This window comes from Drosophila virilis, chromosome 2 (assembly GCF_030788295.1).
Source record: "Drosophila virilis strain 15010-1051.87 chromosome 2, Dvir_AGI_RSII-ME, whole genome shotgun sequence".
NCBI lineage: Eukaryota > Metazoa > Arthropoda > Insecta > Diptera > Drosophilidae > Drosophila > Drosophila virilis.
The window spans coordinates 31,352,440-31,367,592 of record NC_091544.1 but is presented as its reverse complement, the minus strand read 5'-3'; the positions used below and the strand labels follow the sequence as shown (position 1 = coordinate 31,367,592).

The 15,153-nt window shown below is 43.4% G+C and overlaps 4 protein-coding genes across 6 annotated transcripts; 2 read left to right on the top strand and 2 right to left on the bottom strand.

Moving 5' to 3' along the window:
* The first annotated feature begins 23 nt into the window (after positions 1-23).
* PIG-L (phosphatidylinositol glycan anchor biosynthesis class L) lies at positions 24-3,301 on the top strand. Its single transcript, XM_015170326.3, has 5 exons — positions 24-134; positions 491-990; positions 1,058-1,348; positions 1,550-1,643; positions 1,702-3,301. Exons 2-5 carry the CDS (start codon positions 504-506, stop codon positions 1,877-1,879), a joined length of 1,050 nt encoding a protein of 349 aa, XP_015025812.1. The 5' UTR covers positions 24-134; positions 491-503; the 3' UTR covers positions 1,880-3,301.
* LOC6632555 (uncharacterized) lies at positions 2,733-8,083 on the bottom strand. 2 transcript variants are annotated; one of them, XM_002056502.4, is made up of 5 exons: positions 7,923-8,082; positions 4,214-7,148; positions 3,922-4,146; positions 3,090-3,870; positions 2,733-3,036 (listed from the first exon to the last, which is right to left on the bottom strand). In XM_002056502.4, exons 1-5 carry the CDS (start codon positions 7,956-7,958, stop codon positions 2,844-2,846), a joined length of 4,170 nt encoding a protein of 1,389 aa, XP_002056538.3. In that variant the 5' UTR covers positions 7,959-8,082; the 3' UTR covers positions 2,733-2,843. The 2 variants fall into 2 exon arrangements, 1 of the variants encoding a protein (XP_002056538.3); XR_001449959.3 differs by lacking the exon at positions 2,733-3,036 and having other exon boundaries at positions 3,569-3,870; positions 3,922-4,150; positions 7,923-8,083.
* A 771-nt stretch (positions 8,084-8,854) lies between these two features.
* Positions 8,855-11,159, top strand: LOC6632554 (uncharacterized). Its single transcript, XM_002056501.4, has 2 exons — positions 8,855-8,993; positions 10,262-11,159. The coding sequence occupies exons 1-2, from the start codon at positions 8,937-8,939 to the stop codon at positions 11,012-11,014; spliced, it is 810 nt and encodes a 269-aa protein (XP_002056537.2). The 5' UTR covers positions 8,855-8,936; the 3' UTR covers positions 11,015-11,159.
* On the bottom strand, positions 11,081-15,124 carry LOC6632553 (aminopeptidase N). 2 transcript variants are annotated; one of them, XM_002056500.4, is made up of 5 exons: positions 14,460-15,124; positions 14,256-14,411; positions 12,763-14,194; positions 12,197-12,708; positions 11,081-11,412 (listed from the first exon to the last, which is right to left on the bottom strand). In XM_002056500.4, exons 1-5 carry the CDS (start codon positions 15,023-15,025, stop codon positions 11,178-11,180), a joined length of 2,901 nt encoding a protein of 966 aa, XP_002056536.4. In that variant the 5' UTR covers positions 15,026-15,124; the 3' UTR covers positions 11,081-11,177. The 2 variants fall into 2 exon arrangements, with proteins under 2 accessions (XP_002056536.4, XP_070063846.1); XM_070207745.1 differs by lacking the exon at positions 14,460-15,124 and having other exon boundaries at positions 12,763-14,202; positions 14,256-14,394.
* Positions 15,125-15,153: the final 29 nt, after the last annotated feature.

Sequence of the window (15,153 nt, the reverse complement as noted above, 5' to 3'; positions counted from 1 at the left end):
ATTGAACAGCTGATAGCTGCTGATGATGGCAATCAGACTCTCGACACACAGCTGTATATACGCTTGCGCTTTCTATTTTCACACAGATCTGCTAATGCATCCAGAACCAAGTTGAATTCGTTTAACACGTACAGGTGATTACAAGAATCTTTTCAAATCAGTTGCTTAGCTGTCGTGTATATACGCATGGACACGATATTCGGTCTCTGGCTTTTCACGCGCTCATCCCTAGTTGTTGCCCCCCATGAAATAACACGCAGCGCAAAAATAAAATGCAATTTTTTTAGTGCAACCGCGTAGATTACGAAGCCATTTAAAGTATTAAATTACACAATAAGTTGAATTATTTAGGTGTTTTTTTAGTTTAGTATTATAAATAATTGGTTTTAAGCGCACAACAACTGAAGTGAAACACATACTTTTGTTAAATTTTATTTTATGTCCATTTTTGGTGAAAAATTTTGCCAAACGAAAATCAACACAAGCGCAGCAAACGCAATGAAATGAAATTTAGCTGGCTAAGCGAATACTTGGCCAATTTAATAAACGCTAGTGCTTTACACGAGGCTGTCATACGCCCATTCACCGAGCTACGCCTGGAACTGCTGGGTCCGCAAGCCATCTATTGCCGCATCAAGTCCACATCAGCTGAAGCACTGGAGCATTTACTGATTGCATGTGCGGTATACTTGCTAGTATGCCTGGGCCTCTACAAGCTAACCTTTTGGCTTTCGGCTTCCGTAACTGGCGTGCCAGAGGAAAGGAAGGAGCACCATGGCAGCAACGGTGACAACGCCAGCAATGGCTTGCGCAATGCCCTGCAAAATGGCCTGCGTTTGCGTAGCGTTCATCTCCCCAAATCGGCGTTAATGGGTCGCGTTCTTTTGGTCATCGCACATCCGGATGACGAATGCATGTTCTTTGGTCCGTTGATCTACTCGCTGACACAGCGCGATGGCTGTCAGGTGTACGTGTTGTGCCTGTCAAATGGTAAGAAATACCTGCACCCCCTGCTGCTTTCACGAAACCAATTAAATTTCCACATTTCCATCATTAGGCAACTATGATCAGCAGGCGCAATTCCGGCGAGAGGAGCTATTTCGGGCATGTAAACGTTTGGGCATTGCTGAATCGAATGTTATATTAGTGAATGCCACCAATTTGCCAGATGATCCGAATGTTGAATGGCGAACGGATGCGGTTGCCAGCTTTATATTGCATACCGTTGAGAGTCTTGATATAAAGGCGATATTCACCTTCGATCGCGATGGGGTCAGCTCTCATCCCAATCATTGTGCTGTGTATTATGCTGCCGCTTCTTTGTGCTTAGCCAATTTATTGCCTAAGGGTGAGTCACGGGTTGGCAGCGGCAGCAACAACCAAAACACAACAAAACCGTCTACAGACCGTATTGCACATGTTAATTGTCATGTTAATTGTAGCCGCTATTGTTGCTCTTGTTGTTGTTTTGCTAACGTTACGTTTTCTAATTATAGCCATGATAATTTTTCTTATTTTTGGTATACATTTTTTATGTGCCACATTGCAGCTTGTAAGTTCTATACGCTAGACTCGATCAATTTGGTACGCAAATATTTATCGATCTTTGATTTGCTGTGCACCTGCTTTATGTCCACGCATTGGTATGTATGACATTTTTTTCAATATAAAGATAATTTAATATAGCTTGTCCTATACCAGGTGCATACTCAGCTGGAAGGAGGCGTCTGTGATCAGAGGCGCCATGCTTGAGCATCAGTCGCAAATGAAATGGTTCCGTTGGCTCTATATCTACACATCGCGCTACATGTATATCAATTCAATGCGCGAAATAAACCTCTCGGATGTCGAGTTGGAAATGCAAATTCACGATCATTAAAAACAAAGCAAGCAAGAATACCATGTTTTATGAAAAGTTGAATGAATGCATTGTGAAAAAACACCAAAAGAGAAACTACCTACATGAATGAACGCTTGACCGTAGCGCCAAGCTTAGCTATTTTTTGAAACTGACGATTCTACTATAATTATATATATGTGCTACCATAACTTACATTATAGCGTAAGCGCTTTGTTCTAGCCAAATTCAACTGCTTTTTGGTACAAACACAAAAAGTGGTAAAACAAAAAGAGTCAAAACCACCCAGGGAACAAGAATTACGTATAACCAGACATAGAAACCAGATGCAGTCCGGAAATCAGTCACAGGCACTCTTACATACCTACATACATATCTTTGCATATTGATTAGTTAGCTCTTAAAGACTTATTTATACTCAAATGTCCAAAAGCGATGCAGCTAAAGTGACAGAAATGAACTGCACTATGCTATTGTTTATGTTTACGATTATGTTATGTTTGATTATGATTAATTTTCGTTAATTTGTTGTGTGCACATTGATTCCTTTAGCATACAAATAAAATGCACGTCTCAGTTTAGTTGCGTATGTAAATTTGTAAAATAGTTTGTTGTAAGCAGCGAAGTACAATAATTTTTATAAATATAAAACTTACGAACAGCTCGTTAAATAGTCTATAATGAGAGAGATTCATAGATGCTGAGAAACAAAATGTTAAATATTGTGTATTTTAAAACATGCATAAATAAAAACCTCACGCAATTATACACATCTGCTCAATTTGAGAGTGCCCGAAGCATACCATCGAACTCCGCCTAACATTCCTAAGGAGATGCTGGCGGTTAGGCAAGTATGGATTTAAGAGAGTAAAAATTGTATCAAATTTTTTTTTATTACACCGCCATTTGGTCTTTTCTATGTACAGCATTACCTTAAGAGAACAAAAAATTTTTATTATCGATCAATTGGTCTTTGAAATTGATTTTAGTTTTTTTTGAACAGTCCCCCGATGTTTGTTTCTTCTATATTATTAACGATAATTTTTCGCAAGCCAACGTTTGATTCATGCTGCGCACTTTTAAATGCATCCTCTATCATGCTCCATGAAAACGTTTTGGCAATGAATTTATGCATTGGTGCGCGACCAGATTTCATAAGTTGCAAGGCCGTTGGATACCTACAAATGGTGGGTATTAATTAAATCCCAAGAAAGATTTGTATTTCACTTACATATTGGCGGAACGAAAGCTCGGTATTAGGCGTATGTTCTTCATGAGTATGTCGAGGGCATTGAAACTGGCACATTCGGATTCGCATTCGGCTAGTACACAGACACCACATGGCTGCAATGCCATCACGGTCAAATTCATGGTCATTGGCGTGATGGCGCAGTTGATGGCACAATTGGGCCATTCCTGGAATTTGCTGTACACCGCTTCGAGCACCTCACCGAAAAGTGCATTCGTATCAAAGTGTATTATATTGAAACCAAATTCCTTTCTTATCATTTCCAGTGAGGAGCTCATGGTTCCAGCAATAGTCACTTTTCGGGCGCCAATTGCTGATGCACACATCGCCGCCGCAACTGCTGTGGGGGTGGAGCCAATAATCAATACATTGCTTGTGGGCGAGATGTTGGCCTTGAAGCATGCCTGACAGCCCATTGCCAGCGTTTGGGTGAGTGTGCCTTCTTCCATGCTAATATTATCGGGCAGTCTATGACATAGGTCAGCCGGATGCGACTGATGGGTAGCCAAGAAACCGTTGTATACCAGATCGGCGCAGATGTTATACAAGCCCCGTTTGCAATAATCACAAACGCCACAGGACAGCGCCGATTCCATGACGACACGATCACCCACATGTAAATGTTGAACACAGCTACCAACCTGCTCCACAAAGCCGGTGGCATCGTGACCCAAGGTCATGCCCTCCAGATCCCGATTTGCATTCTCATATACATGTATATCCGATCCAGTGAGTGCTATTGAGCCAGTGCTAATAAGGACATCTAATTGGAGCCAGATTAGAATCTACAGTATGTATTCCACACGAGTCTTACCGAATGGTTTTAGCTCTGGTCGCGGCAGGTGCTCTTTACATATTTGATACGAAGCGGGTATGCGTATGACCTCAATCACAGAGTCTGGCAATTCCTCATCGGGACACTCTTTCAATGCTGCCTTATTGATCTGCGAGTTGTAGCCCCTTTTGCTGTGCGCTGAATCGCTGTGCATGCGCATTTGGTTAAGAGTGAATGAGCCCGTGGAAAGGAGCTTATTTCTTTCTATCTACAAGTAATGGACATAGTTAGTTGTGTGGCATAGTCTAATACGTTGAGTTAATACACGCACCTTTATCCTTTTTGTCCTTCTCTTTATTTACCATGCATATGGGGGGCAGCTGCTTCTTTGGTTTCTTGGGCACCACGGTTCTTGGCTTCTTTTCCGATTTGTCGCATTTCTTGCGTGGAAACTTAACTTCATCACATTTGCCAGTACAGAATACCTTTGGACATTCATTATCATACTTGTCATAGCAATCTGTACGCAGACCCGTACGCGCCTTAACGTGCTTGCGTTTCTTTATGCTGGGTTTGTCGGCCAGAGCTGCACATTTGGCATCGCCAGCCTTTAACTCCTTACTCTTCTTGGACTTCTTACTATAGCCACGCTGGATTAGTTGACGCACATTCTGCGATTTGATGCCCCAGGCGCCCATCTGTGTGACGGTGGGCATGCCGCCGTAATGCCGGCGCACAAGAGTTGAGTAAACCAAGAATTTCGCGGGCGAGCTTTTTTGCTCAGCTGATCGAGCACTGTAGTGACACACCGTGGTAAAGGCCCTCAGATTATGCATTAAATTTGAACTACTTTTCTCTGAGAACACTTGGGGACTATGGTTAAATATGGCTGTTGACATGAAACGGTTGTGGTTACGGATGAAGGGCATGTGTGAGCTGTTGGAATGATAAAATTTTGAGACGGGGCTACTAAATGTGGAATATTTCTTTTTGCAAGGATCCTCTTTAGGACATTTATCCTTTTTGTCTTTGCTTGCGCAAGAGACTTTCTTTTTATCGCCCTTCTTGAACTTGGCGCAAGGGTCTTTCTTCTTGTCGCCTTTGCCTCCCTTTTTATCACAAGGATCCTTCTTTTTGCATGGATCATCCTTTTTATCGTCTTTTTTAGCGCACTTATCCTTTTTATCGTCTTTTTTGGCACACTTATCCTTTTTATCGTCTTTTTTGGCGCACTTATCCTTTTTATCGTCTTTTTTGGCGCACTTATCCTTTTTGTCGTCTTTCTTAGCGCATGGATCCTTCTTTTTGCATGGGTCCTCTTTTTTAGCACATTTATCCTTTTTGTCGTCTTTCTTAGCGCATGGATCCTTCTTTTTGCATGGGTCCTCTTTCTGAGCACATTTATCCTTTTTATCGTCCTTAGCACATTTATCCTTTTGATCGTCTTTTTTAGCGCATGGATCCTTCTTTTTGCACGGGTCTTCTTTCTGAGCACATTTATCCTTTTTATCGTCCTTTTTGGCGCATTGATCCTTTTTGTCACCTCCCTTCTTGAATTTTGAGCAAGGGTCCTTTTTGTCACCACCCTTTTCACCTTTGCCGCCGGCACCGTTCTTAGCACAGGGATCTTTCTTGTCACTAGCACATTTATTGGCACCGTTACCTTTTTTGTCACCGGAACTTTTGGCCGTTATTTCGACGGTCCGAAGCGCTTTCTTCTTTTGCGTCTTCTTTTTCGGTTCCTGTGGACGCTTGCATGGATCTTCCTTGCAGGGATCATCGAGTAGCGGGCACTTCTTGGGGCACTTCTTTTTTGGCTTAATGACGGGATATTTGCATCCATCCTTTAAGTATGGGCTCTGAATTTCCGGCACAGGCATTGTACTCATTCTGGGACGGCTATGCTGCTGCTTCATGCGCTTCATCGCCTGATTGCGTTTCATTGCCATGCGAGCATTTGCCGCAGACTTTGCCTTGAGAATCGGCATCGACTCTGCAGTCGATGCCTGCTGTTCGGCAGCGTTGTCGGATGAAAATCCACTCTGTAGCGCCGTGCTGCATACGCTGGCGGCAATGGAGGTGACTGCATCATTGTATTCTGGCAACATTGCTTCGGTCAGTTGATCTGGATTAAGCTTGTCGGCATCGATTTGAACTGTGCCCTTGATCAGGGCATTGAAGCGCAGTGGCACCGTATTCAGTGGCGCGTTTTCGGGATCTGCTTCCACTTTGGTTTCTAGGAAGACCATCGCATCGTTGCCCAATGTGGGTTCGGCTTTCTCGGGCGCGTCGCCATTCATTATGGCATCCCGCACGTTGGACATGTCCATTTCAAAGGACAAATGCATGGATGCAATGGCCATATCGTTGAGACGCTGGCCCAGGCTGTCTGGCACCTCAATGCTGATTTGATCCACATGGGGTTCGCTGCTGGCGAGCGTTTCATCCACCTCGGGCTGTGCGCTGGCGCAGATCTGCGTTTCTTTTGGATCACCCAAGGGTATAACATTTGGCATCGGTTGTGGCATTGTGCCGGGCGAGGTGCTGGGCGTTGTGCTTGGTGCATTCGGTGTGCTCGGAGTGAATGGCACGCTAGGTGCTATTGGCGTTACCTCCACATCGGTAGCCGCGTTGCCCAGAGCCGCAGTAGCCGCTTGCAAGTCTTGCTGCTCCGTCGCATTTTTACTGGCGGTCGAAGTGCCTACAGCATCGATGCCCTTCACATACCCCTCGAAGAAGTTCAATTTCTCCTTGCTGACTGGCTGCTCTTCGATTGCAGGAGTCTCTCCTTTGCTTTCCTGGTTAAAGTCTTCGATCATGCTGTTGGTGAAGGCGTCGATCTCATTGGCGTGCATGCGCAGCTGATTAAGCGCCTCCAGCGTGTTCCTCAAGCTCTCGATATCCTGATTGGCCAAGTCCAATGGCACAATCACAATCTTCAGTTGCTTGCCATCTTTGGCCTCGGGTATGATAATGCCAACGGGCACAACATTTGGTGCCCCGTCGGAGGCCTCGTTTGGCGTTCCGCTAAAGCTGATCCTTTTGCGCAGCATATCAACATTGGTGTTCGGACTGAAGACGCCCGGCGAACGTTGGGAATATAACTGGACGTGTATCATTGTTGGCACAGATGGCAGGAATTCCACCAACTGCGGCGGTTGCCAACAGACGCAGTTCGAGCAGATTTTCTTCCATTGCTTGCAGCTGCCATGGAGCAGGCGATGGGGTCTACAGATTGGCGCGTGATAGCTCAGACACCGGGAGATCTGTGAAAGATATGTCGCCATGCGATTGCAATTTAACACCTTTTATTTTTAAATTTTGAATTTTGAATTTGGTTTAAATTAAATTTGATGGGCGTTCACTTTAAATTTAGAGTTGGGAACAAAATAGAGTTACTTTAAATTTTGAAGATATATACAAAATTATGCCACAAATAAAAAAAAAAAGGCAATGTTAATTGGTTGGCGCATAGAAGCTGACTGAAATAGTTTCCTATTCCACACAGGCAAGTCCAAATGCCTTCCAACTGATTTCTCAACGCCTACTCGGACAGAAACCAGAGCTTATTTTCTTATAAATCCTGCCAAGATTTTTTCTAATCTAAGTTATATATAGTATGTATTTTAATAACTAATTTTTGCCTAAACTGAACCTGTGAAGTCGATTTTAATTAATTTAGTAATATTTTACTTGCCCCCAAAGTGTTCTAACTACATACTATTGTATAATTCGAGCATCTTGGGGGAGTGTTGAGGGATCCTCAACCTCTTTCTTACCTAACTTACGCGATCTATTGGTTGTTCAAACTATTCAGATTTCCTTATTCATTATTTTTACTTTCTCTATATGACAACGATAATTCTGCATTGAGTTGAACCAGTGTTCAAGGCCATAATTATGTGACCTTAACAAGCTATTTTGATTTTTAAACAATATTTGTCTGCGGTAAAACAAAGCCTTGCCATAACCTCCTATTGGCTTACTGCAGCACCTAATTGTACCCTGTTTCAGGGGTATTTTTTTGTTCAATTACTCACGTGTAGAAAATGCGTTACTTTCCCAAAAAGACGCATATTTATATCCAATATCTTGAAATAGAAAATTATTTAACGGGCGAAAGTAAAACTGCAAACCGATTGACTGCAAATATAATTAAACATTAACCAAAACTCTTGAAAATTAATTGATAGAAAAAAGTATATCTTTTTATTAGAACATTACACCAAAATTTAGAATTTCGAAAAAGTTCAGTTTATACATATATTTTTTTTTTAAAAAAAAATATTTTGAAGTGTGTTCTCAAAGAGATGTGTGTGAAGACTAAACTAAATATTCAACACTTACTGTGATAACTAACTGTGTACGCCCACTACGATGTGTAGGCTAAGAAACTGAATCGAAAACCTGGAATAATGTTTAAGTTCAGGCACTCCCGAACACAGCGCCAACCTGCCATTACAAATACCCTAGCTACCTTCTAAACGAACACGTGAGGCAGGAATCGCCTCAGTCCCACGCTATAAGCTAAGCCTCGCTATAAGCTAAGCATATCTTGTCTGATTTCAGTGATATTTTAGGGACTGAAATATGCATATTTGCCAGGTCGTAATAGCACTACTTTTTAAAGAGGCCCTTTTTGGGAGTTTGCTTAAAAATCGATGTCCCCAAATCCCCAAAAAACATAATACCCTTTACACTCATATTCAATGGGCTCGGGGCCCAACAAACATTTCCAATAAGATTTTTACAAACAATCGACTGAGAGCACTCGACATTGTTCTCGAATTGGATGGCATTAGCCATGCAGCTCTCTAAAACATATTAAATAAATTTTAGGTACGGCTATTGTTGGCACACTTCTTGCATATTAATTATTTGTTTATTGGCTACCTTCAGATCAATTTTTTAGTTTTTTTTTTTTTTTTTTGGGCTGCTCATTGGCCACTCCGGCAATCAGTCAGTGCTCAGTTGTCGTTGTAAGCGCTTCGCTGGCGTTTTCAATTTCAATCCGATCTATATTTATATAGTTATAGATTTATATAACATTGACAATGTCGCGATTGTCTAGTTCTACTCATAGTACCATATATCTGCTGATTTTTCTGCATGTAAGCGCGCGTCGTTAAATATTATAGTTGCAATTTGTAAAATAAAAAATTCCATTTAAAACCCCCAAATATATATTACATATATGTATTTATATATATTTATATATATATGCCATTTAATATATATTTGGGGGTTTTATTCGTCGTCATCGGCAAAAAGCCTTGCCAAAGACTGTCTTGACATTCAGCTCACCAAATATAAAATATTTACGTGTTTTTTCTTTGCTGAATAGACCCTGAAATATACTTTTGGTTGTGCTATTTTTAATTTACATATATTTTATAACCTAAAGATATGCACTTGATGCAATAGCTTTGAATCTGTTTCTTGGCTTACAACAAAAAAGAACATTCCGGTACCGATTCCATATAATCAACAAATCTTCCACACATAGTGATATTAGTCAGATATGTGGAAGCTACAAAAGGAAATGGCATATTAGCCAAGCTACATTTAAATTTGCTTAAGTGTGAAGAACTGGACTGTATAGAAACAGACAGATATGGCATTATATAGTTGATTTTATTATTTAAGAATATATATCTAGATATTTCATAATTTGTGACAATTAAGTGTTATTAATAACTTTATGGGAGTATAATCTTCTAATGAATTTAGGGATGCATAGGAGACATCTCTGTCTCCATAGATAAATGTGTTGCCAAGGACTCCCCTTGTATTGCATACAGTATAATATCGGAATCAGACGAATCGAAATTATTTATTAGAAAGATATCTTGACAAAAATTTGGCATTTACCATCGCCTTACATTCGAAATATTATATTATATTATTTATATGTATAAAAATTCAGCTCGAAAATTCTTGTCTGGCTTACCAGATACCTAAGCACAATTCTACTAAGCTATCTTCAAATCCATATTATATATGACTACTATATTATAAAGCTCTCGAAAAAGCAATAGTTCGACAATAAAGCTAGCCTATGAAGGAAAGGGTATCTATATGTAGGTATTTCGTCTTTATTTTTTTTTCAACTGCCTTTTTAGTCAAGATTTACGTCTACCAAATATTTTTCATACTTAGCCCAATTCGGAACGCGTTCGCTATCACTTTTAAAGACCTTGATTGTCTTCTGTGCGGCATAATAGAATCATTTCAATGTCTCCAAGCGGCTAGAAGCCATCTCATTAAGGCGCGTCGCGTGTTCTCGAATGCGTTTGGTCTGGCATATGGAATGGCTTATTATAATTTGTTTAACCAAAATATGCTCAAATAATAATAATTTTTAATCATTTCCATGCAGTTCGTATGGCTCCTGACGGCGACGGCGACGGCGAAACCAACGGCCAGCAGCAGCAGCAGGTTGCCCCCGCTCGCTGCAACGTCTAGCAGTGATGGGAGTACGCATATTGTGAGCTTTCTGAATAGCAAGCGTAGCGCTGGGGCACGCAAGGAATTTGATTTTGAGCGCAACGAGGCAGAGTCCATTAACTCGGTGCATGTGCAACAGCTCTTTGGCAGCCTGTTGCAGTTGCAAGGACCCGGCAATAATAGCCTGGACACGGATGATGCGCCAGTCAGCGAGCGCAATACGCTGGACGATGAGCTCAGCCTGGATGAGGGGATCGGTGAACAGCACGAGAGCTCCACAGAGCAGCCGGATGCCTGGCATCGCATCAAGCTGGCTATACCGGTGTTGGAGCCGGTCAAGCATCTGGTAAATGCCGTCGGCGGCGGCGGGGTCAATGACACGCATGTGCGCACCAATTCGCACCGTTTGATTGGGCACAGTGGGGTGCATCATGCGGTGCATAGCAACAATTCTTCGCCAGCGATTGAGACCGAGGAGGATCGCGAAGAGGCCATCGATAGCACGGGCTTCGATTTCCTCGAAACGCTGGGCACGGCGGGCACCGTACTCTGGGGCATGCTCCAGAATTTGAGAAAATTGTTTGCGGCCAGTGCGGGCAATGCCAGCACCGCCTTCTCCGGTGGTGCAGCTGGCGGTGGCGGTGGTGGGAATGTTGGTGCTGGTGGTGCTTCCTCGGCAAATTAAATTGCAATTTCTGGCAATGGAACTGGTCTTGTGTACTGTGATTAATATTAGCGCTTAGCTTGGGGCATTCAATGTTCCTTCTTTTTAATACTAATGAAATATACGAAAAATTAAATTATAAAAAAAATTAAAAACAAAAAATAAAAAGAAAGTTCGTGAAAATTCAGTCACAATTGCGCATTGAGAGCTGGTTGGTGAACTCGCAGAGCTGCTCCTGGCGCCAGCGTAGATTTGCTTGCGCCTGCTCCAGGGCGCGGCGCAAACTTCGCGACGAGCTCTGCAGCAGTTCCTGGTGGCCATGAATGAACATCCGCAGCTGGCGATAGTCCCGTGTGCTGCTGCTGTGCTGGGTAATCTGTTGCAGCAGTCCAACCAACTCGCGTGTGTTGGAATGATAGCTTTAAAGTGGAAAGAGCAGGATTAGCAAGTTGTACCCTCAAAGTAAGGCTGACTTGAAGCCAATGTTAGCGAGAAAGAAGGGCTTTCATCGGCACGCCGAAGATATAATAAACCTGCAGGCTCTATCTAAGAAACGCAAGGAAAATATATAATGCCGAGTATGGTTAAGATATCTTGAAAACCATAACCGATGGATCGTTCCTATGGCAGCTTTATGATACAGTGATCCGAGGTAAATAAGATTATGCATAAATGTAGAGTACATAGTGAAACTTATAAATGGCAAGTTTGGTCAATATATCTTGTAAAACAAAAAAGTTTTTCTTATAAGAACCTGCTTTTCGACCGATCATGCCTATGGCAGCTATATGATATGGTGGTCCCATCTTTTCAGGATTTTACCTATATATGAGGAGCATAGTAAAACTAATGGCTATAGTGATCCAGCTGTTTCCGACTTCTGCAGAGTTTTATGACGATAGCTTTAAATCAGACGGACATGGCTGTATCGACTCGGCTGTTGATACTGATCAAGAATATATATACTTTATGCGGTCGAATATGTCTACTTCCATACGTTACACATTTCACGATAAAATTAAAATACTCTCCGCAAGGGATTTAAAATAAGCTTATATATATACTAGGTGGTAGATAGTCGGTTTAAAGTTCTTGCATGGTCGAAAAGGGGATGATAAAATGATATTTAAAAGTTGAAGGTTCGAACCCCGCTCCTAATTGGCAGCTTAATGTTGTGGATTTCAACAAAGGCCAAACACTTACTAGTCTCGCAGCATCTGGAAATTATGAAAATAGAAATCCCTGGCTATGTGGAAGCCCACATCGTTGCGTAAAATGGCGCCAAAGATTTGCGAAGCATCCTGTTTTCGTATAAAGGACTTCTCGTGGTAGATAATGCTCAGATAGCGTTGCAGCAGGCATACCTTGTGTGTACAGCCCAGAGCGAGGAGTATCAGACGCTGCTCACTGGCCACTGTGGTGCTGCGATATCGCTGCCACAGAAAGTTCCAATCCTCCGCATCGCCATGCCGCATGGCGGTGCAGTAAACCACCGAGCGTAGATTGGCCGGCACCGGATTTGTTTCGTCCGGCGCACGGGAGATGAACCAGCGATGATAATACCTTAAGGCATGCTCCACGCAATCCTCTAGCGATAGCCGACACGCCCACTTATTAATCAAGGTCTTGTGTGCGGCATGATGTCGATTGTCGCAATCCTCCTGCATGCCCTCCAGACGGCAATATATGGGTCCCAGTAGATGGTGCATAAAATGCTGTTGTTGATTGACTTAGTTGGAGTTAAGTTTAGATTCAAACAATGATCCCACCTGAAACTCGTCGTATTGGCTGGTGTGTCGCACGATGCGATAGATGCCATCCAGCTGATCCAATGCTGCCCGCCAGGGCATATATTCGCGCTCGTGCCGCACATAGTCCAAAAGCTCGAGGGCTAGTTCATAATGCATTAGACCACACCAGGCAAGGGCCAGTGCATCATCTAGCAGCTGGGCGCGATTCATCACATGAATCCGCTTAAATGCTCGACTGTGCAGCGCCTTGATAATCAGTTCCCAATTGTGGGTGTCGTACATGACGCGATACGGCGAGCCTACCTGTACATTCAAGATCAACCACTCATCGTCGCCCGGCAGCTGCTCCAGCTCCAGGGGCAACGGCTCGTGCTGTTCCGTGCAACGCAGCCAGGCGCGCGGTTCCGCGGCAATAAAATTCGACGAACAGTCTGTGGCATAGCTGATGGGCACAAACCAGCACGACTCCTCGGCCAATGGTGGATCTAGCTTCTTGTGCACAAACTCCTTGTCATGCAGCAGAAATCGTTGCTGTGTAATTGTCGCAGTCTTCATCATATAATGCCGCTTCACATTGATTAAGGGTATGCCTTTTTGCAGCGTCCACGTGTCCATCACGGTCTGCACATCCAGATCGAGTGGCATGCTGCCGCATTGATGCGCCGCCTCCGTCAGCGCTAGCCATAAATCCTCCTGCCTGGCATTGCTATATGCATGCTTCACCAGATAACAGTTGAGGCCACGCCGAAAGGCCACATCCCCAATGAATATGTGCATCATGCGTATGATAACCGAGCCCTTGCGATAGGTTATGGAGTCGAAGAGCTCCGATATTTGACTGGCCTGGCACACTGCCTGGTGTATGGGCCGGGTATTGCAGTAGGCGTCCGTATTGAGCACGGCCAGCACATTGTCCAGCATCTGCTCCTCGTAGACATGCCATTTGCTGCACAGTTTCTCCATGCCCAGCGTGGCTATATAGGTGGCGAATCCCTCATTTAGCCAGAGATCATTCCACCATTCCATCGTGACCAGATTTCCGAACCACTGATGAGCCAGCTCGTGTGCAATAATATTGGCTACATGCTGTTTATCCAGCTGCGAGGAGGCCTCCTCGGCATAAAACAGCGCCGCCTCACGGTAAGTGATCAGACCCCAGTTTTCCATTGCGCCCGCACTAAAGTCCGGCACAGCCAGCTGATCCATTTTGGGCAGCGGATATTCAATGTCAAACATCTCCTCATAATAGACCAGCAAACTGGGACCGATCTTTGCCGCATAGCGACACTGCTCAATGGCCGTGGCACGAGCCCAGGTGGTAAACTTTACGCGACACTCCTGATTCTGTGAGGCATAGCCCTGGAAATCGTTAATACTATAGGCTACCAGATAGGTGGACATGACCTCCGTTTGCTTGAATATGCTCCACAGCCAGTTCTGGCGTTCGCATCTGTAAATCTTGAAAAATACCACTTGGACATTGCGCATCGTCCAGTCTTTACTGTACTTACATGGGTATCCTCTCCAGGATGGGCATATTGCTGAGCGCATTGTATTGGTCATGATGGCCTAATGTAATATTGAAAGTCGCCTTAAAATTGGGTTCATCGAAGCAGGGAAAAGCGGTGCGCGCATCCGCTGGCTCAAACTGCGTCACCGATATAAACCTGCAAATCTATATTAATATAAATGCATTAGGAAAATACCTTGTATACCTTGTACAATTGTCTGCACTATCACGGTACGAGCTGGCATAGTAGCCGCTCATGGTGCGCCCCAATCTTCCCCAGAACTGCAAGCGCAGCTGATAGCGTTGTCCCTGCCGCAGTTGTTGCTCCAAGTGCAATATGTAGAAATCATATTTGGCAAGACGCTGTACACTGCTTATATCAACTAGTTCGTTGCAATAGTGCTTCAATAATTTTATGCGTATGCCGCTTTTGGGAACATTCAAGCCGGCACCCGCATGCAACGTGATATTCTTGGTGGATTGGAGAATTCTCAGCTGAATTTCGACATCCCCCGTAAAGAAGAGGCGTGTAGCGTCTTCCAGATGTGTCATAATGCGCAGGTTATAGTGTTGCGGTTTTATGGAGCGTGGTAAGCGATAATAATCGTAGCTGGCGTAGCAAAAAGTTGCAAAAAAGGCGCTCAATAGCATCAAAATACGCATTTCAAGTCGAGCGTGTAACGTATTTTTTTCGATTTTAAACTCACTGTTTGGCGTTGCCAGCTGGCTGTCGAAAATAACAAAAACTGTTAATGTTATGTTAACTAACATGCTTTCGATAGCAGAGCTCGTTGTCAGTTGTTGTTAACAACAGTGCGCTGTAAGCTAACATAACAGCTGTGCTAAAGACAAGCAGCTTGGCAGCCCCACGGCAAGCATATTTGTTTTCCTTTTGTCAG